The sequence below is a fragment of the Electrophorus electricus genome, chromosome 3 (assembly GCF_013358815.1).
Source record: "Electrophorus electricus isolate fEleEle1 chromosome 3, fEleEle1.pri, whole genome shotgun sequence".
NCBI classification, from domain to species: Eukaryota; Metazoa; Chordata; class Actinopteri; order Gymnotiformes; family Gymnotidae; genus Electrophorus; species Electrophorus electricus.
Genome location: NC_049537.1, coordinates 24420042 through 24444709, shown reverse-complemented (window position 1 = coordinate 24444709; position 24668 = coordinate 24420042). Strand labels below are relative to the sequence as shown.

General features: G+C 40.9%; 4 protein-coding genes across 8 annotated transcripts; 3 read left to right on the top strand and 1 right to left on the bottom strand.

The window, feature by feature from the left end:
- Nucleotides 1–2235: 2235 nt before the first annotated feature.
- sod2 (superoxide dismutase 2, mitochondrial) lies at nucleotides 2236–5143 on the bottom strand. The gene is made up of 5 exons (XM_026999019.2): nucleotides 5035–5143; nucleotides 3896–4098; nucleotides 3393–3509; nucleotides 3051–3230; nucleotides 2236–2552 (listed from the first exon to the last, which is right to left on the bottom strand). The coding sequence occupies exons 1-5, from the start codon at nucleotides 5061–5063 to the stop codon at nucleotides 2407–2409; spliced, it is 675 nt and encodes a 224-aa protein (XP_026854820.2). The 5' UTR covers nucleotides 5064–5143; the 3' UTR covers nucleotides 2236–2406.
- wtap (WT1 associated protein) lies at nucleotides 4148–12583 on the top strand. Of its 4 annotated transcripts, none has more exons than XM_035524047.1 (8): nucleotides 4148–4362; nucleotides 6969–7006; nucleotides 7098–7153; nucleotides 7238–7296; nucleotides 7392–7519; nucleotides 8491–8669; nucleotides 10958–11112; nucleotides 11224–12583. In XM_035524047.1, the coding sequence occupies exons 2-8, from the start codon at nucleotides 6977–6979 to the stop codon at nucleotides 11910–11912; spliced, it is 1296 nt and encodes a 431-aa protein (XP_035379940.1). In that variant the 5' UTR covers nucleotides 4148–4362; nucleotides 6969–6976; the 3' UTR covers nucleotides 11913–12583. The 4 variants fall into 4 exon arrangements, with proteins under 4 accessions (XP_035379940.1, XP_026854794.1, XP_026854793.1 ...); XM_026998993.2 differs by lacking the exon at nucleotides 4148–4362 and adding an exon at nucleotides 5941–6090; XM_026998992.2 differs by lacking the exon at nucleotides 4148–4362 and adding an exon at nucleotides 5941–6090 and having other exon boundaries at nucleotides 7086–7153.
- Nucleotides 12584–12990: 407 nt separating this feature from the next.
- acat2 (acetyl-CoA acetyltransferase 2) lies at nucleotides 12991–18591 on the top strand. Of its 2 annotated transcripts, none has more exons than XM_026998909.2 (9): nucleotides 12991–13126; nucleotides 13802–13936; nucleotides 14278–14459; nucleotides 14614–14731; nucleotides 15991–16134; nucleotides 16304–16426; nucleotides 16609–16763; nucleotides 16905–17015; nucleotides 17209–18591. In XM_026998909.2, exons 1-9 carry the CDS (start codon nucleotides 13078–13080, stop codon nucleotides 17377–17379), a joined length of 1188 nt encoding a protein of 395 aa, XP_026854710.1. In that variant the 5' UTR covers nucleotides 12991–13077; the 3' UTR covers nucleotides 17380–18591. The 2 variants fall into 2 exon arrangements, with proteins under 2 accessions (XP_026854710.1, XP_026854711.1); XM_026998910.2 differs by having other exon boundaries at nucleotides 16909–17015; nucleotides 17209–17299.
- A 2456-nt stretch (nucleotides 18592–21047) lies between these two features.
- kif25 (kinesin family member 25) lies at nucleotides 21048–24594 on the top strand. Its single transcript, XM_035524394.1, is given in 12 exon segments — nucleotides 21048–21053; nucleotides 21153–21214; nucleotides 21323–21397; nucleotides 21550–21693; nucleotides 21749–21837; nucleotides 21840–21915; nucleotides 22242–22396; nucleotides 22948–23062; nucleotides 23064–23155; nucleotides 23417–23460; nucleotides 23463–23577; nucleotides 23947–24594. Coding segments are annotated over 12 exon segments (1062 nt in total). The 3' UTR covers nucleotides 24036–24594.
- Nucleotides 24595–24668: the final 74 nt, after the last annotated feature.

The window sequence follows — 24668 nt, the reverse complement described above, 5'->3', positions numbered from 1 at the left end:
GCACAGAAAGGGAACCAGTCCAGGGGAAAAAAAAAAGTATTGTGAAAGGAAGAATCAGAGTAGCACAGACTGGTAAGAAGACTGAGGACTTCGTTTGGGGAATAGACGCTGGTATTTTCCATCTGCCTTTCCAGAAAATGAAGAAACGCTGCTCTGAATGCTATAGCCCCTCTCTAGTTTATGAGCTGTGGTGGAAGGAAGCAAATTCTGGCACCCTGAATTTGGAGGGAATGAGCAGGCCACATTGAGACATGCCATTGGTTTGAACAGGAAAAGGCTACTGTTAATTTTTTCTTTCCTCTAAGAGTCAGGCAAAATCAAGTACAAAATCTATGACATTACTCTTATATCCAAATCCCGGATTCTATTTGTAAAGCTCATGGAAACCACAGGATTCAGTATGCCTCGTGGAGACTCTAGTGACAAAGTGAGTAAGAGAAGTGTCCCAGCATCCATCTGCTGTCAGACTTGTAGCAGACCCTGACAGATCAGCTCTTATACAGAAGTGTGAGTCAAATGGTGTTCTGTCCAACTGGAAATGGTCTTGTTGAATAAACCAGGTTGGGGCATTGTTTGCTCCTTTTCACCTTGCTGAAATTGCAATACACAGTACAGTAGTGATTGAAGATTTTGGTAAAGTTAAAAATATATTTATTTTGAATTTGCACTGTAAATTATTAAAAAGTACAAAAAAATAAATAAAAAATTAACCAGAATAAATCCCTTCATGTGTAAAGTCACCTCAGAAGTTAAAACACAATTTCAAAACCACAACACTTACCAGTCATGCCAAAGAAAAACACCCAGCCTGGTAAAGCCATATTAGGAACAAGTGACATCTATCGGTGTGGGCTCTTTGAAAATCCCTGCTATGGCCACCCCCTGCTCCATGTTTATAACGGACTTCTTTGTGCTAAAGTCCACAAACTGAACATAATGCAAGTACTGCCTAAACAGTAGGAACAAGATTTCATGCTATACAAATAAGTTAAATGTCTAAGTCAATCAGTAGCACTACTGCACTACTACAGCTTTTGGTGAGTGAGTGTTATGGATTTCTATGAGACAGAAAAGGGTTTCTTTGTGCTATGTGCATACAATGTGGCATGCCACACTACAAAAACATAAGTATGAGCATTACTGAATAAATATGGAACGGGTCAATAAGATGCGATTTCTCTTAAATGCCATAATTGTTGACAGTGGGGTGGCTTGGCTGACTGTGTATAAAACATCTGTATGTAATTTGGTAATTTTTTAAACATTGTCGAATGAAAAAAATGTTAAGTTTTTAACAATTAAGGGAAAGGAAAACCTCAGTAGTTGAGTGATATGTCTGCCAGGCATTCCTTCTCTCTGACTTCAGTAGAAGGAACCTGTGCTGGGATCAGAATCGCTAAATAAAGAGCAATAAATGTAAAAATAAAATCAACTGGAATGTCACCATTCAAAAATGGTCCTTAAAAGAAAGGGTGATCACACTGAAAATCCACAAAAACCAAGCTGAATTAAAATGTTTCACTACATGCTGGAAGTATAATCAACTGACTTAATTTGCAATTGCATTTTTGTGCAGCTTAAATTGAATTATTGTCCACTACATGTGCAACATACACCAAAAATGAATTTACAGGCTGTACCTGTACCATCAAGCTATGCAGGATGACATGGAAAGATGCACATCTAGGTTAAAGAAAAGAGAAGTGTACAGCACCCTCTAGTGGGATAGTACTTCTTCAGTGACACTAAAATTTAAATCTGGAAAATTAGTAATCACTTCCGTCATATGCTGGCCAAGCTCATTTTGAGTATTCCTCAGTATATTAAAAGTAAAAGCACAGAGGAAAATTTTTGCAATAGCCAAATTATACAGCTTTGTCCACATAACTGAGATGCTATGCCTGGCAGTAATTCAAAGTTCCTAATCATCCCTTATCTGCAAGTGAATACCAAGCCCCAGTACAGAAGCCAGGTCCCATAAGGAAGATCACATGTAGAGCCAGAAGAGGTGTGTGATTAATATTAGAACACTTTGTACACAAATCAAAACAAGGGATGCATGATATTTTTTGAAAGTGGTCCATCCACCGATAGTGGGGCTGATTCAGGCAATGAAATCCAAATGTTGAGTTTCTCTATACACATCACCACATGATAGCTGCTCATAACTAAAACTAGCCAAAACAAATGTTTTATTTTAACTCATCTGCTTTCAAGTAAGTAAAACCATCACAATTGTTAGTTCAAATAACAGTTTTAATTACATACACTGAAAACAAACTTGCATCATCTTGGGAACTCCATGGCAACCAATTATGAAATTGATTTCCACACCTCCTACAATACCTGTTATGGGACTTGATAGTCCCAACATGGTTGTTTGTGTGCGAGTAGTTTAACAGGTGTTTACTTTGAGGCAGCTTTAAAGCGCTCACCAACATTCTCCCAGTTCACAATGTTCCATATGGCCTTAACATAGTCCGGTCTGACATTTTTGTACTGAAGATAGTATGCATGTTCCCAGACATCAATGCCAAGTAGTGGGATGAGACCTAAAATTAAAAAAAGAAAAAGGTTCAAGACAAAAATGAAGTCTGCATTTACGTCATTTAGCTGACAGCTTTATCCAAAGCGATAAAATAGATTGATAGATTAGATTAGATAATCCATCAATCTAGACAAGAGTACAATTTGAGCAATTGAGGGTTAAGTGCCTTGCTCGGTGGCCCCAACAGTGGCGACTTGGCAATGGTGGGGCTTGAATTGGCAACCTTGGGATTACAAGTTGAGTACATTAACCACCAAGATACCACTGACCCAGGATAAGGGATTCATTTACATCAGAGACAAATCATGGAAGCATTTCTAACTCAAAACATACTGCATTGTAGTTCCTGCTACATGAGAAAATCATAGGTCTTAACACTGCACACCACACAGCCCCACTTACAAGCAGGACATAATTGTCAAAACTAAAAGTGCACCCTGAAAAATCCTCTTTACAACTTGATTCTTTTATCATATCACGATACCATTGTGGGAACTCTTACCAGTGGTTCCTTGCAAAGGATCCTGATTTGCACAGGCAGCAATTCTAAGTCTTCCATTCTCCTTATCGAATCCCAACCAACCCCACCCTGATCCCTGAACTGCCACAGTGGCAGCGGACATCTTTTCCTTTAGCTTCTGGAATGACCCAAAGTCACGCTTAATGGCCTCCATAAGATCACCTAGCATAAAGCAATACATCAATGAGTCTTTCTAAAATGTTCAGAATGATTACAGTTCACCTGAAGTCAAATGACCGTCGCACCATGGTTTGAGCAAACATTCTATAATACCACTGTATATATGCCAAGGAAGGAGAACAGGATGCATGCCGAAACACTTACCCTGTGGTTCTCCCCCACCATTTGGGGACAGGTTTGTCCAGAAGATGGTGTGATTGATGTGGCCTCCACCATTAAACCTTAATGCAGCCTGAAGGGCCACTTGCCCAGTCACATCACCTGTAAAAGCACATGTATTACCACCAACAGACAAGTGGAGGCATCAACCAAAATAATGTCAAGTAAGCAGAATCAAACGGTGGCCACTTTTTTGTAACAATGTTTCTACTGGTTGATAAATGGAGCCCTTGTAACAAAACATTGTTCATCTGCATTCTACAAAAAAAAAAAGTTTAAACAAGTTTTATTTTTAAATGCCCACATGAATGAAGTTAGTTAAGTCTAAATAAAGAATATTTAGTATTTTAAATGTATAGGTTGTACAAAACCAAAAACAATTAATTACAGATATTAAGGTAATATGTGAGCCATAAAAAATCCATATAGAACTTCAACTCCTTAAAACATTGAACTTTAATCCTGTTAAATTGTAATAAAACATTCACCTTTAGCCAGTGCTTCCTGATACTTTTCTTCAGTAATATTGAGATTGTTGACATATGCTGCATGGTGCTTGCTGTGGTGAAGCTGCATAATTTCAGCAGAGATGTGGGGCTCAAGTGCACCATAATCATAAGGAAGATCAGGAAGTGCGTGTTTCTGTCTTGAGGCCAAAATACCCAAGAAAGGGTTCAAGGTGGCTACACATCTGTGTGGTGGTTTAAAAACAAGAAAGGAGAGAAAATGAATTACCTCAAGTGTGAAACATAGGAAGCCAAGAGAAAAAGAACAGAATATGTACTCACCCCCACTTAATTTATTAGGTGTACAGTTACATTTATATAATTTACTGCAGTATGACACACACCATCATGTCACTACCAGGCCAGTGACACTCCTGTTACTAATGGTCCATCCACAGAAGAAATAGTATTAACTAGCAGTGGCCAGAAACTGACCATCACTAAACCAGGTAGGAGTGTGACAAACCCCACGGCATTTGGCACAACAATACGACAAGCAACAGTATGCAATTAAATGAACCAATAAGAAAGGTGTAACTAAAGTGGCGAGTGTTGGTGCACGGCTACTAAAATGCAGTCTCACCAATTTGTCACGCTGTCAGCAAACGGCTGAAAACCATTTTACAACTGTTGGCTAGCTACAGATTGTTAAAATGTGGTGTTAACTATGCTGTTGTTTAAATGTAGCTATCTAGCTAAGGTACGTCAACTTGAAATGTTAAAGTTAAACGTGTTAGTTAGCTAGCAGTGTAACATATTCAAGTCTGCCAACACATTTGGAAACTAGCTTTGCTAGCTAGGGTTAATCGTTTAGCGTTTGACATTAATACTCGTAATAAACGCTGGGTTAGATTAACATTGGAAATGTAATAGAAACTGCCGTATATCAGTCTAGTGAATCTTGCAGCGTTGTAGCCGCCAGCAGCCAACTAGCTTCTTGACTTGTAGCTAGCGCGATAGCTAGCTAGCTAGCTTGCTAACTCATGTTTCGTAGATGAGTATAGCTAAATTCGCTAGGCTACCTAGAGTTACTCACTTCGTCGTGAAAACATTCAATACGTAACGTGCAACCCAACTAATTTCAAGTTCAAATGTAATTCTCGCCAAGTATCTAACTTTACCTGCGAACATGCCCAACTCTAGTCAACATACTCTTATGCGCTTTTGTCCTTCGTCGCAAACTGACTGTACAAATGCCACTCGGAGCCTGTCCTTGAAATTTAAACTTGAACTCGGAGAGGAACGTACCACTACTGTGTATGTGACACTAGGTATGACACAGAATGTGGCGAATTTATTCTACAGGTCTCACGTCAATAGAAAATGTGACAAACGACCAATTATCATATGTTAACCTTTTAAGAATTTACTGAGTTATTACTATGTCTAAACAATATATATCCCCCCCGCATATTAATTCGCGTAATCCACAACATTTGCTGGACACTCGTTATCAAGCTTCGTTGCTGTTATCTATGACAAGTGATTTTGTCACGTTGAGCGCCTGATCTGCAGAACATATAAATAAATGTTATTTATTTATAAGTACGGCATCTGCGCAACATGCGACTGTTCGAACAGCAGACAGGGTAAATGGTAGAAACGATATATGTGTAATTAGTGTGCCGGCCCACTTAATTAATGCATTGTCATCGGAACCCATAGACCGTATATACAGTCTATTTTTGTACCATTTAAATTAGTTGTTAGCTAGTAAATGTGATAGTTAGTACTACAACCAATTGCTAGATAGTACTAAAACCGAAATCCTAGCGACCTCTTCAGTTTGCTTCTAGACAACTATCTTTAGCCAATGTATTCTGATGGTGTGATGTTAGAAGAGCTCTGTATAAATGTGTCCCAATGGTATATGATAAGGAGGTTTTTTAAATCATGTTGCAAACAAAGGTAGCGTTGGCCATCTAACCAGCTACGTTCAGTACAAGTCATATGCCCCGCCCCTTCAGCGCTAGCGTACGCGTGAGCTGCCAGTAGGCGGGGCCGTTGTGACGCTTTGCGGCGGAACATCGTCCTCGCGGTGATGGCGGCCACGCTGCGTTCGTTTTAAGATCGAGCTTCTCTTATTTTGAAAAAAACTCTAATAAAATTAGTTAATTGTTGATTTACAACATATTAGAAGGAAGTTGGGTCATCTTGGTCTAACTGTTTCAGGGCTTGTAAGTATTTCGGATGACTCTTTGGGTTGATTCTAGTGAAAAGGCAAGGATAGCGGTGTTCTTGTCGTAGGGAGAGTCTCTTCCTTTTCCGCCATTTTGTGACAATAAACTGATAACACACGAAGCCGGCAGGTAGCTAGCTAGTTACAACTATAAATACATGCGAACGGTGCAGCACTTGTCGAATTTAGTTCTGTTTTTTTTAACAGGATACAAGGTCAAAAATGCTGTTCCGTAAATTGATTTAGTATGCCATATTCTGTCGCGTGCTGGCCCACTAAACCACCCGCTCCTTCGCCTGTTTTGAACGGGTTTTTTGCAGTACCTACACAGCGAGGTAGCTAACCCAGCTAGCTAACGTTGGCTAAACTACCGCGAATATTGAGGTTTGACGAAACGTACGACCTTGCCAATAACCAGCGAGCCGTAGCAATATAGATAGCCATAATTATATAAGTATTATATTCGGTTAACACGCGACGTAGGATACAGCCAAGTAAGCTGCACAGCTAGCCGTGTAACATTAAAGCGAACGTAGCTAGCCGACCAGTTCTCACAAGGAATCGGGAAAACTTGCTAGCTAATTAGCTAGCTTCCTTGTTTCTGTTAATCAGTTGGTTAAGATAGTTTGAACTAGCCGACGCGCCGCCAGTTGTGCTTATAAGCAGTGCGAGCAGCATTTTATATTTAATATGGTAGTTCTATTATTCTTCGGTACTAAACACGTGTGGTAGGGGAGTGCGTGACCACGCATATTTTGTACTGTGGCCATTTCATAAATTTAGAATGGCAAATGGACATATCTTGTGTGTGTGACTGGTTTGTATTGAACAGAATTAGAATAGCATTTCTTACGTGCTATGTTATTAATGTTACAGAGATCAGGATGACAAATGAAGAACCTCTCCCGAAGAAGGTGAGCATAATGTCGCAGTTTTCATAATGATCCGATTTCGTTAAGATGATCGCTACCTTGTCTGTTCGTTGATGCTTAGATTTTCGTTCAGGTTCGCCTTAGTGAATCTGACATGAAGACCCTGACTAGAGAGGAGCTCTGTTCAAGGTAGGGATGAGTTCATGGTTTTGGTATAATTATTTCACCTGAAATCCCCCCATAATTATAAACATTTTCATCAATCTATCCTAGGTGGAAACAACATGAAGCCTATGTTCAGGTGCTGGAGGCAAAATATGCTGATTTGAATTGTAAGTCAGTGGTGGTATTTTATGTCCTTATTAATGTACAAAAGTCTTTTTGTGTAATGTTTGTGTGAGAACGATTCTAATTGTTGCTTTTACAGCCAATGACGTGACTGGTCTAAAAGAATCTGAGGAGAAGCTAAAGCAGCAACAGCAGGAGTCTGCACGCAGGGAGAACATTCTGGTGATGAGGCTAGCCACTAAGGAACAGGAAATGCAGGAATGCACAGTAAGTATTTTGCAATGTTGTCCTTATAGTTAGTTAGCATCACTTGTACACTTTATGGTTGGCACAAGGAATTGGTTTTAATAGGTTAAGTGTGATGGATGCCTTGGCCGTGTTTCATAATCAGATGTCAACTCTTTACACATCAACTATAGTGAAAGGAGAATGGATACCCTTTAAGTATGAATATCTCTTTTGGTTATGCAGAAAATGTTTGCTTGCTTAGACTGTGCTTAATAAGTATGTTTGAGTATGAGGCTACAGTTCACCAGTTGCAAAGTAGTTAATTTTTTCCCGTTATCTTTACATCGGGTCATTTAGTATTACATTAAGAATCTGTTCTGTTGCTGTTTTGTTTTGTACAGGGGGGGGGGGGGGTGATTTGTCAATGCCAACAACCCAGGGATTTTATAGGGGAAAAATGCAGGTCTTGTACATTTTATAGATTTAGAAAACTGCTTCTGTATCACCAGATGTATCAATTTATCACCAGATCACTTTCGTTTGCCCACGTAGTTTGCTTGTCAATGTCATGAAATTAAAGGCCATTGGCAGCATGAATTCAGTTGAATGCTTGATTTATGGGGGGGACTGATCTGGGGTTTCATGCATAGCTCTTTTTTGTAAACCTTTTGTAAATCCTAGAACACACTTTATAAATTGTCTAATTATCTTTATGGTAACATAATTACAGTTAACAATTAGTTGTAATGAGTTGTCCAGACCAAAAAACAAGCTTTTTCACATTGCCCATTATGCAGGAGTAGGTTTTGGTTTGTTTGTTTGTTTTTGTTTTTGTGTTTTGTTTTGTTTTTTAATATTTTCATTCTATTGTTGAATGAATGTCAAGTAGGGTCATTTGAAAACATTAGTTTCCTCAGTCAGAGATTTGGCCATATTATTGCTTTCAAAATATAGCAGTGATGTTCCTTCTTTCATACAGTCAGATTCTAACATTGCTTCCTGCCTTGCAGACACAGATCCAGTATTTGAAGCAAGTCCAGCAGCCGAGTGCAGCTCAACTCAGATCCTCCATGGTGGACCCAGCCATCAACTTATTTTTCCTCAAAATGAAGGCTGAACTGGAACAGACTAAAGACAAACTGGAGCAAGCCCAAAATGAACTGAGTGCCTGGAAATTTACACCTGATAGGTAAACTAAAATAACTCCCCCCTCCAAACAAAAGTCAAGACTTTCCTGACTCACCCCCTCACTTTCTCCACTGCAGGAGTGCAGATAATGGTGGGGGAAGACTGAAATGCATTGTTCACAACGAGGCTCAGACTTAAAAGCCAAACGCAAAAGACATTTTTTTCTCTTGTTCTGTGCTGCTATTATCATACCGTAATGTAAAAGAGAACAGAACCTGAAAAGACAGTTTGGGTCAGGTGACACTGTTGTTTCAGCTTTCTCTCCCCCCACACCCCCTCATGGTACAGAGGCCTGAAGGAATCGGGACTGTTCCTGAAGAGGTGGTCACGGCGGAAACAACCCCTCCTTCCAGCCCCAACAACCCATGTTAGACAGTTTGCTGTAATAAATCGTTGGCTGCCTTTGAGAGAGACTTGAGCAAGGCATTGGCTCTGGAGCTGATTGAACTGTAGTTTAAAAATCACTGATTGAACATTTTAAACATGACCCCCTATAAAAAGGTTGCACAGGAATATCTTTCCTCTTTTACCCCCATCAATGTAGAACTCTTAAGACTCTGGGTAAAAATTTAGAACCATCATGTGGGAGGGGGACATTAGTGTGATGTATTACAATAAGAGGAGTTAACAATCCTAAGACTCTGGGGGAAGGAGCCTTTGTAATAATGTGATATTTTGAGGAAAGAGTAAGACCCCATGGTCTTCAGAGACTTTGGTCAATGTCCATTTCACCAGTGCAAGAGACGGTACAGTGTTTAACTTTCCTTTTCTCTTTTTCTTTGTGTTCGTAATTATTTTTATATTTTGCTTTGTTTCTGTTGTTTGTTCTTGGAAATGCTCTTTGCACTTACAGCAGTGTGGTTAAAAAGAATACATCAATTGGCTTTCTATACTTAAGAGCTTAAAACCTGAAGAATGTCTGATACACTGCTGCAGATGCAATTTTTTTTATTTCAATGTGAATGCTCATGTGTCTTTAGAGATAACTAAACAAGCTGTTACATGTATGTCTATGCTGTTTTGTCCTTTGATGGCAAGTTAGGGATCCAACAGTTTACAAGATGTAAGCACTTCTTGGATTTAGGTTGTTCATTAAGGACTTTCACACCTTTTTATTAGCAGGTGTTTTCCCTGTGAAACATTTTGGTTACATGGATGTTCATTGTCAGTTATTAATTTTACCGCATTTAGTTTAATGCTTTAGGTGCAGATGTTGTGCTTGGCTAGTTTTAGAACACAACTTCAGATACCTCAGCCAATACATAATCTCTCCATGTTCATAACATCTGATTTCACTTTGACAATTGGATGTACTGCACTGAAGATCACAGGTTTTGTAATTCACCAGTTTGTTAAAATATTTAAAGTTCAGCAGGTAGTATTTATGGAAGTTGTTTTTTCTAAGTAGTAGTTATTAGGCTTGTTTGTTTTGTTATACTTTCTAAGGTTAAACACTCAAATAAATAATAATAATTGGTTCCCAGTAACTTGTACTAAATAGTAACAGTAGATTTATTCAAACCCAACACTTGGTTCACTGTCAAGAGTTTGTACATAACTGTGCATATGGAACACCTAGAAGCAGACTGCTCATCACCACACAAGATTTAATTTGCTAACATTAAATGTTTATTTAAACATTGAGTTTAATGTGGAAATTTATGGTCCCCTTGTATGTTCCTGCAGTTCTAGTTTTACTGGTTAATAGTATGTTTTATTGTGGGCAATGAAAACATTGGCATGGGACATAACTGTGTGGCAAATGTCGTCCAATGCCATTTCATGCCTAATTATGTGTCTGAGAACAAACAGCTAAAACTTTTGCCACAAGCTTGTTTTATTGATCTTCATACCTGGTTTGAAGATGGTACAAGCTATACATAATTCTCTGATAACTGTGATTTGATACTGAAGTTGTGGGAAACACCTCTATTTGGAGTGTTTAATTGGTGGTGTCACTTGACTAATAGTTTTGTTGAATGTTACCTTGTCAGAAATTTCTTGCTTTGCCAATTAATCTGTAGTTCGTTCAGTGTTGCTTTTGTTAGTTTAACTTAATTTATGACTGATATGGTATTTTATAATTGGAACAACTGTGTCTGTTAGTTTCTTATTGTTCATTGCCCATATATCACTTGGAATGTTCTAGGTCGTCATTTGACTAACAGCCAGTGTGGTCTTAGGGGACAGGCCCCTGGTCTACTGCCAGTGGTTGGCAGTAGCTGTTGGCATCCATATTGTGCCCATGGCTGTGTTCACCATGTGATGTCAGACTTGTCTCCCTTGCAGCCAAACCGGTAAAAAGCTGATGGCGAAGTGCCGCATGCTGATCCAGGAGAACCAGGAGCTGGGCAGGCAGCTGTCCCAGGGTCGCATCGCCCAGCTGGAAGCTGAGCTTGCCCTACAGAAGAAATACAGCGAGGAGCTTAAGAGCAGCCAGGATGGTAAGGGGAGGCTTTTGCATTATTACCACATGCATTACAATGTCATGAATGTGTATAGCTCATCATGCTAACTGATGTTCTGTTTGTGGTTACCTGTTTGGTGTTGGTTAGAGCTGAATGACTTTATTATTCAGCTGGATGAGGAGGTGGAGGGCATGCAAAGCACCATCTTGGTTCTCCAGCAACAGCTGAGGGAGACAAGGCAGCAGCTCTCTCAGCAAGCCCAGGCCCAAGGCACCTCTGGTGGAGCTGGTCCCAGCAGGACTTCCCCCTGTCCCGCCTCCACCTCTGACCCACCCACTCAGACTGAAGCAGCCCCCACCACCATCTCTGCTGGGGGTAAAGACTGCGGCAGGGTGTCCAACGGACCTTCCAATGGAAACTCGTCTCAGAGGGGCATGTCGGGGTCCAGTCTGTATCGGGAAACAGTGAGCAGCGCAGATGAGGATTATCCGCTGTCACCCTCCATCTCCAGCCCCGCACATGGGGCTGTGTCAAAACACTCCAACCACTCAGAGGACGCGGCGAGCCAGGGGGGAGGGGAAGGGTATGTGACTCAGCTGAGTGCAGGTTACGAGAGTGTGGACTCCCCAACAGGGAGTGAGACATCAGTGACCCAGCACTCAAATGACACAGACTCCAATGCTGACTCCCACGAGGCTGCTACTGTCTCCAAGGGCAACAGAACAATGGGAATGCGCCATGGCACTCAGAATGGCCTGGACTCAACAGCAGCTGCTGCTATGGTTGCCACCAACTCTTCGGTAGCCTCCAATGCCTCTACAGGGTCGGTTTTGTAAAAATAAAATTTTGGGTTGTTTTTTTTTGTTGTTGTTGGGTTTTTTTGTTTTGTTGTTTTTTTGTTTTTTTAAACTCATGACAAAAATAAGCCACACATTTAGGGCCAGTTATTTTTTGCTTGATAAATAGTTAAGGGTTTTTGTTTTTTTTGTTGTTGTGTGTTTTTTTTTGTTGTTGTTGTTGTTTTTGTTTGTTTTTTTTGTTTTTTGTTTTTTAAACCCCACCACCACCACCTTCAGTCATCACTCTTGAAATATTTTCAGAAAGCCAGTTACATTGAGCAGCAACAGAAAATGAATTACTCTGTAGATCTGATTGGATGTCCCACCCATCTTTTTAAAATGTTCACTCTTTCCTGCCTCAAGGTTATTTGAACACCACTGTTTGTACACTTAATTTGCTCACTCACTAAAAACAAAAGTCATCAACTTTTGTTGTACCATAATACTTGAGTCGTGAAACTGCAAATTCTTTCTTCACTTATGCTGGTTTCAGAATGTCTTTAGTTTCTTGATGTTAAACCTCTCATGTTTTCTGTTCCTCCCAGTGGCAAGAGAAGTTTTGTTTAATTTGTGTAGTTATTTTTCTGATATGTATCTTGTTGGATTCATATTCTGATTTAAATTCATTTCATGTACTGACCAAATATCAATAAAGGCTTTTAATATGATACTAGCTTCATTTCATAATTCTTATAAATCGACATAATTGGGTTCAATTACTTTGTTTTTTGTTGCTGGCACTAAGTAGGTAATGCTACTAGGAGCTAATGAAGAATGAAAAACGTTCTCAAATGCATCAGAAACAGTGGTAAATGTTACCAGATGAATCATTATTTTTAAAATAAGAAATCTATTCCATAAAGGAATTCGATGTGGAACTGGTCATTGTCCACACAATACTAAGGTTCATAGGTGGAGATGCGCTGACTTTGAAACAGTAATTACTGTATATCTAATCTGTCCCTCGAAAGGGAAAGACTGGTCATCCAGGCCAGTAGATGGTGCTCAAACGAAGTAGAGTGTGAGCCCTGAATCCTTAGCAGATTTTTCAGTAGTCTACGTTATATTGAACGAATGAAGCAACATGTTCGCCTGATCAGTTAGACGCTAGTAAACAGGAACTGGATTCGTAGCTAGGATACTGCACCGAAAGACGTAGAAAATGAACACCGATCCAGTTGTAATTGTCTCTGCTGCCAGAACTCCTATAGGTAATGTCTGTACACATAATTTCTTTCTGATTCTGTCTTGCCCATTGCTGGCGAACAGTTATGATTATTTGACAGGCTGGACAAGAAAGCAGTTATCTTATATTTATAAAGTTAGCTAGCTAAGCAATCTTGATTATGGCAAGTTTTACTATAGCATATTACATTGAATGTTTTCTTTCTATAATGAGTATGTAAGTATATGTTTTGTATTTTAATCAACTAATAGCCTCATCTTATCATATAATGTAGTCCCGTGCCAGTGATGAAGATGAGTTATAGAACGAATGTCATTGGTTTAGTTTCCTCCCGCCTGATTGGCTGTAGTTACTGTAAGGTCATACAAATAAAGGTTTCTGATTGGCCAAAGGCGTCACCTCTGCAGAGCTGGAGTGAACACCTCGGTACTAACAATGAACTAACACCTAGGAAAATAGTGGATGTTGAAATCCGCATTTGTCAGTGTGTTTTAGAGTTGGACAAAGCTTTTCCCCCCCAGATTGTATAGAATTTGTTACAGGATATAAACAGATTTAAAGTACTTTGAAATGCCACACTGCATAAAAATTGCGAGAAAAATAACCTTGCTTTGCCTTGCCTTAACAATTAAAATATTATTTAGCAAAACAAACAAAACATTTTCAATGATCAAATCATATTTATTTCTGTAATTGCAAGGGTCTTTCAATGGTGCATTAAGCAGTGTACCCCTTCATGATTTGGGCACTGTAGTCATTAAGGAGGTTTTGAAGAGAGCCAGTGTAAAGCCAGATGATGTATCTGAGGTCATCATGGGACATGTCCTCACTGCAGGTAACACTTTTACTGTTCTTTCAGTTTAGCGGGCTTTTTGCTATGTCCTGTCAGAGTGTAATCAGTCCTGACATAATGGAATAAAGTGCAGGTGGTAATGAATTAGACAAGTATCTATTTCATGTTGTTTTGACTCTGTAGCTACTCTAGCTATTGGATTTCACATTTTGTACACAAGTTCATATTTTGCATTTTTATCCCATAGTCATTGTTTGAATTCATATTGGCTAGGGTACAGAGCCAAAGTAAGTAAATAAGTGAATCTATGTAAAGAAGCTAAGGCAGAGCCCATAGCTTCCTGTATATTAACCTCTTCATTTTGTTCTCCCACTTCTCCTCAGGTCAGGGGCAGAACCCCACCAGGAAGGCCAGTGTCGGAGCTGGCATCCCATATTCAGTACCAGCATGGGGCTGTCAGATGGTGTGTGGCTCTGGTCTGAAAGCGCTGTGTCTTGGGGCTCAGGCCATCATGACAGGAGAGTCCACTGTGGTGGTGGCAGGCGGTATGGAGAGCATGAGTCAGGTAGGTGCTGCTCAGAAGGTATGACTGCCATTCATATTGTTTCATATTACATTAATGTATTGGAGAAACATTTTGTGAAACCTGTGCTAGCAAATCCACATCCTAAAGATGGCTGACTGTAGAATGGTGTTCACTGATGCACTTTGGACCTTAGGCACCTCACACTGTGCACATGCGGTCAGGAATAAAGATGGGAGATGCTTCACTGCAGGACTCCGTAGTGGCAGATGGACTCACGGATGTTTTTCACAAATGCCACATGGGCATCACTGGTAAGTGGGATCTGGGATCTGGGATCTAGTCTAGTCCACTGTCCTGTCCTGTCCTTTCTGATTGTTAAATCTACTGTACAGAGACTTGTGTAGTCTATTATGTACTGTATAGTTGCACTGTTGTCTGTATTTTACCATATATGCATTCTTTGCTCTACGTTTTGTACTGCTTTTGCACATAAATGTAGATCTAAGGTTGGTTAACAGTCAATAAGAACATTGAGAGCAGGGTGTAGAGTGCAGAATGTGGAATGTGGAATGCTTCGTAGAATGTGCTGTGGCTTAGGTGGTGATCAGAACAAGAGATTAATTCATGCAAAAAACTTGGTCCCATTCTGAGGAGTGTTTGTATGTGTGTCTGTGTGTGGTTCAGGAAGGTAATGGTAGAGATGATGAATAGCTATTTGAATTACTATAAATGGTTGGGTTCAGACAAACTCTCACTGGAGTGTGAAGAACATCTTGTTTACATTCTCATAACGTCTCTGTGGTTAAAGAGTCTGTAGCAACAGACCTTTAAAGTGTGTAGACACAGGGTCAAATGCATTACAGTATGTATAACACTTCAGAAGCTTCTTATCTAACCCTGATAACACAACTGGTTTGCTTTCCCCCACTCTCCACAGCCATACTATTTCCACTGGGTGAGCACACACACAGAGGAAGAACACAGAGTACTCTTAGTTTAAACAGCTTTCCTGTGTTCTTGATCCAGTGCAAATGTTTGAGCTCATGATAATCAGCATTATCCAAAATATACTTTAAAAAAAGAGATGGCCTAGAATGTTTAAAATTAAAGGAGAAAAAACAAATACTGTACTTTCATCCATAGAATTTAAATTGGCTAATGTTGTATGGGCTACATTACTAAACTGTCTGTTTTACCATACTTGGCACTGTTTGCATTGTCTGCTGCTGTTTCATACCAAATGTAGCACCATGTCCTGTAGAAAGTACATTTTGTTCCTCACTCAATATATCTGTGGTGAGAAGGATTGGTAATAAGGGTGACTTTGACTCTGGAGTGTGCTTTGAGTAATAGCAGCGCATGCAGCCCTGTCCTCTGATTAACAACACCTTGATTTACATTAATCAGGATTTGAAGAGTAGTCAAGCCCTGTACTAGTAATCTCATCCACCTTATTTTCAGTGCACTGCACTTAGGTTTAGTGCAAGTAGGATCAATGAATGACAGTGGGCCAGAATCAGAAATTGATCACCTAGGTCACTGATACTGTTTTTGTGTTTATCATGTGTAGCGGAGAATATTGCTAAGCAATGGGGCGTGACCCGCGAGGCTCAGGACCTGTATGCTGTCACTTCCCAGAACAGAACGGAGGCTGCCCAGAAGACAGGCTACTTCGACCAGGAGATTGTGCCAGTTATTATTCCTTCTAGAAAAGGTTGTAGTTGACTTAATTCCTTACATTTGATGACTTAAAGGAGTCTAATTGTCTTCTGTAGGGCTGTAAAGCCAAGGGTGGCAATGTTGCACACTTGTGCAGTTTTTAGTCAATGAAAAATTTGAACCTGTTAAAATGAGAATTTGTTTGTCTATTTGACCTATGTCAGGGCCAGTAGAAGTGAAGGTTGACGAATTCCCTCGTCATGGCAGTAACATGGAGGCCATGTCCAAGCTGAAGCCATGTTTTGTAAAGGACGGCTCTGGAACAGTCACTGCTGGCAATGCATCAGGTAGACAAACATGTTTGAACCTCACTGATGCTTTCACCCAGATGACACCAAGGCCACTCACTTCTAATCATTATTCAGCTGGATGATCACAGAGATACACAGTCAGCCCTGCATCACCCATATGGTGCACTGTGCTATTGACACTGTACTCCAGACGTTATCTACTGCCTTCTGTCTCACAGGGATAAATGACGGAGCTGCAGCTACTGTTCTCATGAGCCAATCAGAGGCTCAGAGGCGGGGCCTGCGCCCGATGGCACGAATCATCTCATGGGCCCAGACAGGACTTGACCCATCCATTATGGGCACAGGGCCAATCACAGCCATCAGGAAGGCAGTGAGTATCACTTAAAGTCCAGCCAAATAATCTTGGATGAATGCAACAATAGAAAGAAATTTCAGATGATACACAAATGTCAGTTTTGTGTCATTGTGTGCGAAGCAGTTGCTCTTTCTCTCTCCCTCTCTCTCTCTCCAGACAGAGAGGGCGAGCTGGCAGCTGGCTGAAGTGGACCTGTATGAGATCAACGAGGCCTTTGCTGCTCAATGTGTGGCAGTGGTGCAGGAGCTCGGCCTCGACCCCAGCAAGGTCATTCTATTTACCTGTGTGATGACATTAGCCAACTATCTTCTTTAAACATGGGGAATGTACCCTTTCATATCACACTTTGTACATAGCCAGGTTTACATGAATCAGTACTTTGCCCACATCATTGATGTGTTCCCTATCTGCGCTCTGACTATATTGACATGTGCACTGCCTTTGCCCTATTGTTCTGCAGGTGAATGTCTGTGGAGGGGCTATATCCCTGGGACACCCTCTGGGTATGTCTGGCTGCAGAGTGTTGGTGACCCTGCTGCACACACTCCAGAGGACTGGGGCCAAGAAGGGGGTTGCTTCACTGTGTATTGGTGGTGGAATGGGAATTGCTATGTGTGTAGAGAGAGTCTAAGAGTGTTATCCTTCTCACAGTCTCATACACACACACACACACACACACACACACACACACACACACACACACACACACATTGCTGTTATGGAGACCTGGATCAGTTCTTACAGTGATTTGTAGGTTTTAATGCATCTATGAATTCTATTTTTCTAAATAAGTCATATGTTATTTGTGATATATTTAAAGCAATGGTAAGTTAACTGCTCTATGTTAATTTTCAGGAAAACCCGCACATCTGTAATGTTCAACAAGAGATTGTTCGTGGAGAAAGGTTTATAGAATTTCCATCTGTGTCCAGTAAAGTCTTGTTTAATATTTATGTAGAGTGCAGTGTTGGGAATTAACATATCTTTTCTTGAATTATGTGAAATGTATTGATTTTGAATGTGAACAACACACCCTCAGTCTTACAATAGCTGCTTTGTGAGTGCAGACTGCTCCTACATTGAATCACCTCTTATGTGAAAAGTGAATCTGAAACATTAGAAGGAGTACACAACTCTGAGGACCTGACCTCCAGTTCAGAAGTTAGCTTCTGCTTTGTGCTTCAAAGCCTCCCACTTCCACCTCCACAAGCAAGACAAGTGTCCAAGTCAGACAGAGAGGAAGAGGTAGCACACGGAGGTGGGAGGGGCAAAATGTTGTCATGAGCAACAAAGGGAAAATGAGTGCATATGGTAAGTTAGTTAAAAGGGTGGAGATTCCGTTGTGGTCTGTTCCCCAAACTTCAATTATTGTGTGACGATGCAAAAACTAAATTTAGTTTTAAAGCAACAATACCTTTAGCCTTCACACATTCCACTTCCTGTAAATGTAACTAATACTGGGCTTTAGAACTTTCATGGTGTTGATTGATTTGGTGTGAAGCTGGGCCACATTGTCTCATGGTTAACCTGTTACTAGTGTGTCATGCATTGTAAAATCATAAAGAAATACCCTGTATACTGGTCTGCAGATGAAAGGTACAGCTAGTAGAACCAATCCCAGAATGCAGGACTGTAGACTTGCCTTAGAATGCAGTCACCATGTTCCATAAGGCTGAACTAACCTCTGTGCTGTGCTTCCTGTAGATAACCCTATTAGCAGAAGGTACTGAATACTGTAATATCCTGCAGTATGCTCGTGTAAGATTTAATTCGCAAGGGACCATATGTTTACATAAATAAACTCAGCTGTGTATCTCTTCAATAAATAAAGAATTCACCATGACACACTGACCACTGTAATTTATAAATTGCACTGCGTTGCTTGTCCAAACGCTGCAGATGACTAATAGACATTATATCTCGCCAAACTACATAACAATAATTTTTATTTCTGGCAAGCTAGCGATTTGAATGTGTGTGGTTTGACTGAAATTCAGTCACAATTCAGATACCATGTTTAGATATTTTTCTTTTTGTTTCATAATTAGAAATAAAACTGGAAGCAAAACTTCAGACAGAAGTGCAACCCCGTACCTGAGCGACCGGTTGACTCTCCCATGAGAATATCGTTAATCGAATTAGGCTCTTGTGATTTAGCTAACTAGCGTTAGTGTACCAGAAAAAAAAATAGCTATTGATGGAGTGACGCTTCTTTCGCATCTCGACCTAGTCTATGATATTAAAGACTATGGTTTAGAGGTTAGGTACAATGTTTGTTTACATTTTCACAAAATTTTGAACACTAACGTATTTAACTTTTCCCAATAAAACAAGGCCTGTTTCAGATTATGTTATTTTAACTGAATAGTCATTGATAGACCTTCCCATCTTCTGAACTCGCTCAAGTCTATGTGAAAGCTTTGGCGGAGTCAAGAAGCAGGGATCCAGGTAAAAAGGTGCTGTCAACACCAGGTAAATAGACCAAAGGGCACTCGTGCTCCCCTCAAAAGACACCTCTTGTCCATGCAGGTTAGGCCACAAAAGAGAACCAACCTGCAGCATTACAATTACATGACACTTTTTATTCAAAGCAACTTACCTCTATGACTGAACATAACTTGAGGGTTAAGGGCTTTGGTCAGGGGCCAAACGGTGCCAACTTGGTAGGAGTGGGGCTCAAACTGGCAACCTTCCGATTACTGTTCAAGTACCTTAGTCACTGAACTACCACTGCCCATAACTAATTTATCAATGTGATAGTATGTTTGCTCTGCCTGGGAATAAAACCCATCACTTCGCAGATGTCAACACCTTGCTCTAGGTACTCTACCAGGTGAGCTCAGGATACCCTAGTAGCAAAGATTTCAGCATAACTAGCCTGTAGCAGTAATGGGTTTTGGGTAGCAAAAAAACGTTTGTGAATGTAACAATTCTAATGTTGTGTTCAGTCCCGGAAACAGGATTTGTGTGATATTGCCACTCTTCGCCATGGAGCTGGAGAAGTGGAATATGCAGCTGTTGCAGTGCACGGCCACTGCCAGCAGTGCTGTCCAGGGACACCAGAATGATGACATCCAGAGTGAGTGTTATTATAGGTTGAATTATTTATGGAGCTCCATGCCTTTCACCTCTTAGACCAAATTATACCTTCTTTATCTACAAATGGACTTTATAATAGCACCAAATATGTTAAGCACAAAACAGCAATGTTTTGGCCATTTACTCCAAATGTACACATTGCTGCTTCATATGGTTTGAAGGGTCCATAACAATGTTACTTTATTTGATTATTCAAGAGCACTGGAGCTGAAAACTTTCTGTTTCCTTCTCTCTCCCTCCTCACTGTCCTCTCTTCTGTCCACCCCTCTATCACTCTCACATATACAGTCAGTGCGGTGCTGTGACGGAGGCTAATAGTTCATCAGCGCTAATCCCCCCTGCTTACTTTTACACGACACAGCGAGATATTGCATGATAGACCTGTCAGTCATGGAAATCTAACCTCAAAATCATGTCTGACATTGAGCCAGGTGAGTACAGCGAGATATCTGATGGGTGTTGTGATGGAGAAATTATTATGTCTTTATTCTCTGATTAGGATTCTGTAAAACAGATCATTATGTTCAGGGTACATATTGTTTGTCATATTAATGTAGCATGTATAGGTTCAGTCAGTAACTTAAGGTAATTGTGACAGTAGCCATAAACCATAGCAAGTCCCAAAGATCCATGTGGCTATTGCAAGATTGTGCAACATACGGCAAGGCATGGACTGTAAGTCTGAGAGGGGCTTCTGTCCTCTTGGGTGCTTGTAGAGTTTCAGGCTCAGCTGGCTGCTTTGGAAAACTCCCTACAGGAGGAGAAGGAGAGGTGTAGAACCGAAAGGACGTGGAGGAGGTTGCTCAACGACACACTGTTTACTACATTACAGTCACATGCACAGGTTACTGGTCTTGTCACAGCGCCATCTCCTGGAGGAATTGCAGCAAACCTGAAAAAGCAAAGAGGCACAAAACAAATCCAAATGGTGGTAGCTGTAACATTCTTAAACCATCACCCTGCCTGCCTTTTCACCTTAGTCCAGACTCTTCGACAGCCAGCCACCGTGGAACATTTCCATATGGAAATATGTAAATATTATTTACAGCTCAGTTTCTTTTACCGCATTCACAACTACATATGAATATATAGGTGACAGCAGGATCACTGAGTGTGTAGGAAAACCTACGTATATATTGAATCATATTTTCTTAACAAGATTCCCATCATCAGAGGTGGTAGTAGTGCAGGCATGCAGCAATGTGGGTGAGTTAATTCTTCTAGTGTTTACAGGGACTTTGAAAGTACCCAGTCCCATAATGGCCATCTTTGTAATCTAACCCTGTGGTGTTATTGTGTCTTCAGGACTCTGTTCTTGTGAACTGCTCCAAGCCTGGGAGTCCAGCAGTGGATGCTGTTTCAGCTGTGTCTGTGGGATGTGTAGTACCTTACATTTAATGGGGAAAAAAAAAACAGACATGCAAAGTTTGGGAAGGAGTAATTTACTGTGTGTGACCATGGTGGGTTTTTGGCAGGGTGCATGGTCCAGAGGACACACAGTAGGCTGTGTTTGAAGAAGTGAAGCCCCTTTTAACCTCTCAGATGGGTAAGCATTGTTTTGGATACATTTTGGATGAACAGCTGGATGAAACCGATCAATCCTCTTTCCAGCAGGTAAACCTTGCAACATCTCTCCCCTTACTGGGAAGATTTCACAGAAGCTGGTCAGCTTTGCTAGTGATGAGCTATGTTCTGCCTCCAGGTACAATGTGTGCATCATGGCATATGGGCAAACAGGCAATGGAAAGTTGTACACAATGATTGGAGCCCAGTCTGAGGACCCCGCAGACCCTGAACTTCACTCCCAGCAGGGCATCATCCCCAAAGTAGCAAATGAGTTATTCAAGTAAGCCTCAATAAACACAATTGAATGCATGTTGCTGCATGTGTTTATTTGTTAGGCTGATCTCGGATAAGGCAACAGAGACTCACACATTGGAGGTATCCATCATGGAGGTTTATGATAATGAGTTATTGGATCTCTTGGCTAAAGGAGTGTCAGTGGGGTGAAAAGAGAGGACATCACCAGCGGCTGCAGCTCAAGTGAAGCACCCTGTCTTACCTATGAGTGAGTGAAGCTGCCACATCACAGCATACATTCAGCCCTTAGGCAGAGAACAGACATGTTTTTAACTTGCCTTTAGGGCTTTTTCAGGTTTGTGCAGTCATATTTGACATCAGATTCTGGTCAGTATTATGCACGAGCGGTCATGGGTAATTTTGTTTTACTTTTTATTTGCTGTACCTCACCACATTTAAATTTTGCCACTTGTTGGTTTGTGCATTGAACATTAGTAGGCTGGTGGGTTTGATTTAAATGAGGGTGCGTGCGTGTGTGTGTGTGTGTGCGCGCGCGCTTGTGTGTGTGCGTGTGCTTGTATGGGTTTGTGTCAGGTCAGTTCACAGCTCTGCGGAGGTGATGCAGCTGATCATTGCAGTGTTGAGAATGAGGGATCACAACCCCACACTGGTGCACAGAGACTCATCCAGATCCCTTCTCATTGCCACTCTCACCATCACATCCAAAAGCCCTCATGCTCTGGCATTGGGTGCGAGGGGATAACACACACACACACACACACACACACACACACACACACACACACACACACTACAAAAGAATCAGTGTCCTAGAGCTAGGTTGAACTTAGACACATATTCACTCTCCAGGGTTGTGTCTTAAGACTAACTAAGTCTCTTTCTCTCAGTCACTCACCTCCTACATATATACACACCAGCAACTCCAGTGTTCTGGCATTGATAGCCAAATTGGCTGCACTTTTCTTTTAGAACCTGCTTCATCCAGTGTCAAAGAAGCACTTGTCTGTCTCTTCTTGCACAAACTTAAGGCTGTTCAGTAAGCTCCTGCACCTTATCTGGAATACCATACACTCTAACGGACTTTCTGCTTCATTTTCTGACACACCTCCACTATTGCTTATCTGTGCATTTGCACACAGAATTTATCTGTCTCCACTGTTAAAATAGAAGGTTTCTAATGCCAAAAGTCCGTTAGAATGTAACTCACGGAGGAGGAGTGTGAGTTTGTTCCATGGCAGTGTGCCTCTTCACTCAGCAAGCCGCTCTGTGTCTACTGCAGCTTGCAGGCTGCAGAGTGCCAGACAAGACCTTGAGCACATGCCCCAGAGGGAACGTTGGAGCCCACACTGCTGCAGGACCGCCTCCTCCCTGTTCTCTAGCTCCACCTCCTCACCATATGACTCCCCCTTCCCCTCGGATCAGCATCTCCCAGGCGCCTCTCAGAACCAAGCTGCAGCTGGTGGACCTGGCTGGCAGTGAGTGTGTGGGTAAGCTTGGAGACAGTCCTATGCACTTGTTTCTTTTAACAGACGTTCCATGTCAGCAGGCCAATAATGTAGTTTTCCAAAGCCATTAAAATGATCTACATTAAAATGATGTACTGCTCTTCATAGCATTCCTCTCATTGTTGCCTAGGCACCAGTTTATGTCAAATAGTAACTAATCTAACATGGCCAGATTTGTGTAAGATTTGCTTGTGTCTTTCATTTCAATTATACGTAGATTGTGTGATTTTGTCTGTCTTCCAGGCATGTCTGGAGTAAGTGGTACTGCTCTGTGGGAGAACTCCTGTACTGTATAAACTGCAGCCTTGCTGCTTTGGCTGATGTTCTGGGAGCTCTGGCAGAGCACTGTGCCCGTGTGCCATATCGCAACTGCAAACTCACACACCTTATATAGGACTCCATAGGTGAACAGAAACACGGTGCTGACCATATGTTTCACATGCCTGCATACACATGTGCTTACAGACACATGCACAGAATATGTTGAAAAACACATTCCCCCATCTTTTTCTGCATCAAAAGAGACATGTGCATAAATAAAAGCATGCTACTTTAAAACAGTCAGTTCAACTTGCATATTCAAGTGGCAGGTAATTTAGATTTCAGTATTAATGGACCAATTTATAAATAAAAAAACAGCTTCTATAATAAATTGTTGAACTGTCAAGTGTTGAACTGTACCTAACACCAGCCCCTATTGCTGCCACTGTGATAAATTAGTGTTTCTTAATAAACAGTTTGTCTAAAAGTTGCCCTCCTCTCCTGTTCTATAGGAGGAGATTCTAAGCTGCTGTTGATGCTGCACTTCCTCACTGAGTCTCTACAGGCTCTGGGCTTTGGTCCCAGGCGATCCCCCACGTAGGAAAAATACCACTCTCAAGAGGACGTGAACCAGGGGAGGAATCTGCAAGAAACAGGGCCTGTCATAAAATGTGACAGAGGAAGTGTTTTACAGTTTAAGTGATCATGAGATGTGGTCAAGTGACTACTGCATGCAGATCACATGGTGGTCACAAGACTTCACAACTAATTCATTACATGGTGGTGTAAAAGAACCATAACCAAATAGCAGTGCGTGTAAACACTAGCGTGTGTAATTAATAGTGACAATCCTGATTACATTGAGAAACCGCCGTGCTGCTTTCAACATGTTTACAGTTCTCTCATGGGCTGGGTACAACAAAGACTTTGTTGTTAAGCTCAGGTCAAGATTTTTTGTGACACTGTTATTCTAATTTTATTCAGTGGTTTATGATTGTACATATAGAAAAAAAAAGGTTGCATAAATGGGACCAAGATAAATGAACAATACACGGAGAATACACAATTTCCTTTATGTATTCTGACACTTTACCAATGCAGTCATGAGCATTGTTTTTGGTTTGTTTCCGAATGCTTGTTTTAAACATTATAGTAAAATAGACTGGATATACGTAAGTTACCCAAATTCATAGTTTACTCGTTCATTCACTTTTTCTAAAATGTGCATAGTAGT

Excerpts from the sequence above, each read along its gene's own strand:
- sod2 (XM_026999019.2), bottom strand. The coding sequence starts at position 5,063 with ATGTTGACTAGAGTTGGGCATGTTCGCAG. Across the intron at positions 3,510-3,895 it reads TCAGGAAGCACTGGCTAAAG|GTGATGTGACTGGGCAAGTG; the intron begins GTGAATGTTTTA and ends GTGCTTTTACAG. Across the intron at positions 3,231-3,392 it reads TGGTGGGGGAGAACCACAGG|GTGATCTTATGGAGGCCATT; the intron begins GTAAGTGTTTCG and ends GCTTTATGCTAG.
- wtap (XM_026998992.2), top strand. The coding sequence starts at position 6,977 with ATGACAAATGAAGAACCTCTCCCGAAGAAG. Across the intron at positions 7,007-7,085 it reads AAGAACCTCTCCCGAAGAAG|ATTTTCGTTCAGGTTCGCCT; the intron begins GTGAGCATAATG and ends GTTGATGCTTAG. Across the intron at positions 11,113-11,223 it reads GCTTAAGAGCAGCCAGGATG|AGCTGAATGACTTTATTATT; the intron begins GTAAGGGGAGGC and ends GGTGTTGGTTAG.
- acat2 (XM_026998909.2), top strand. The coding sequence starts at position 13,078 with ATGAACACCGATCCAGTTGTAATTGTCTCTGCTGCCAGAACTCCTATA. Across the intron at positions 13,937-14,277 it reads GGGACATGTCCTCACTGCAG|GTCAGGGGCAGAACCCCACC; the intron begins GTAACACTTTTA and ends ACTTCTCCTCAG. Across the intron at positions 16,427-16,608 it reads CACTGCTGGCAATGCATCAG|GGATAAATGACGGAGCTGCA; the intron begins GTAGACAAACAT and ends TCTGTCTCACAG.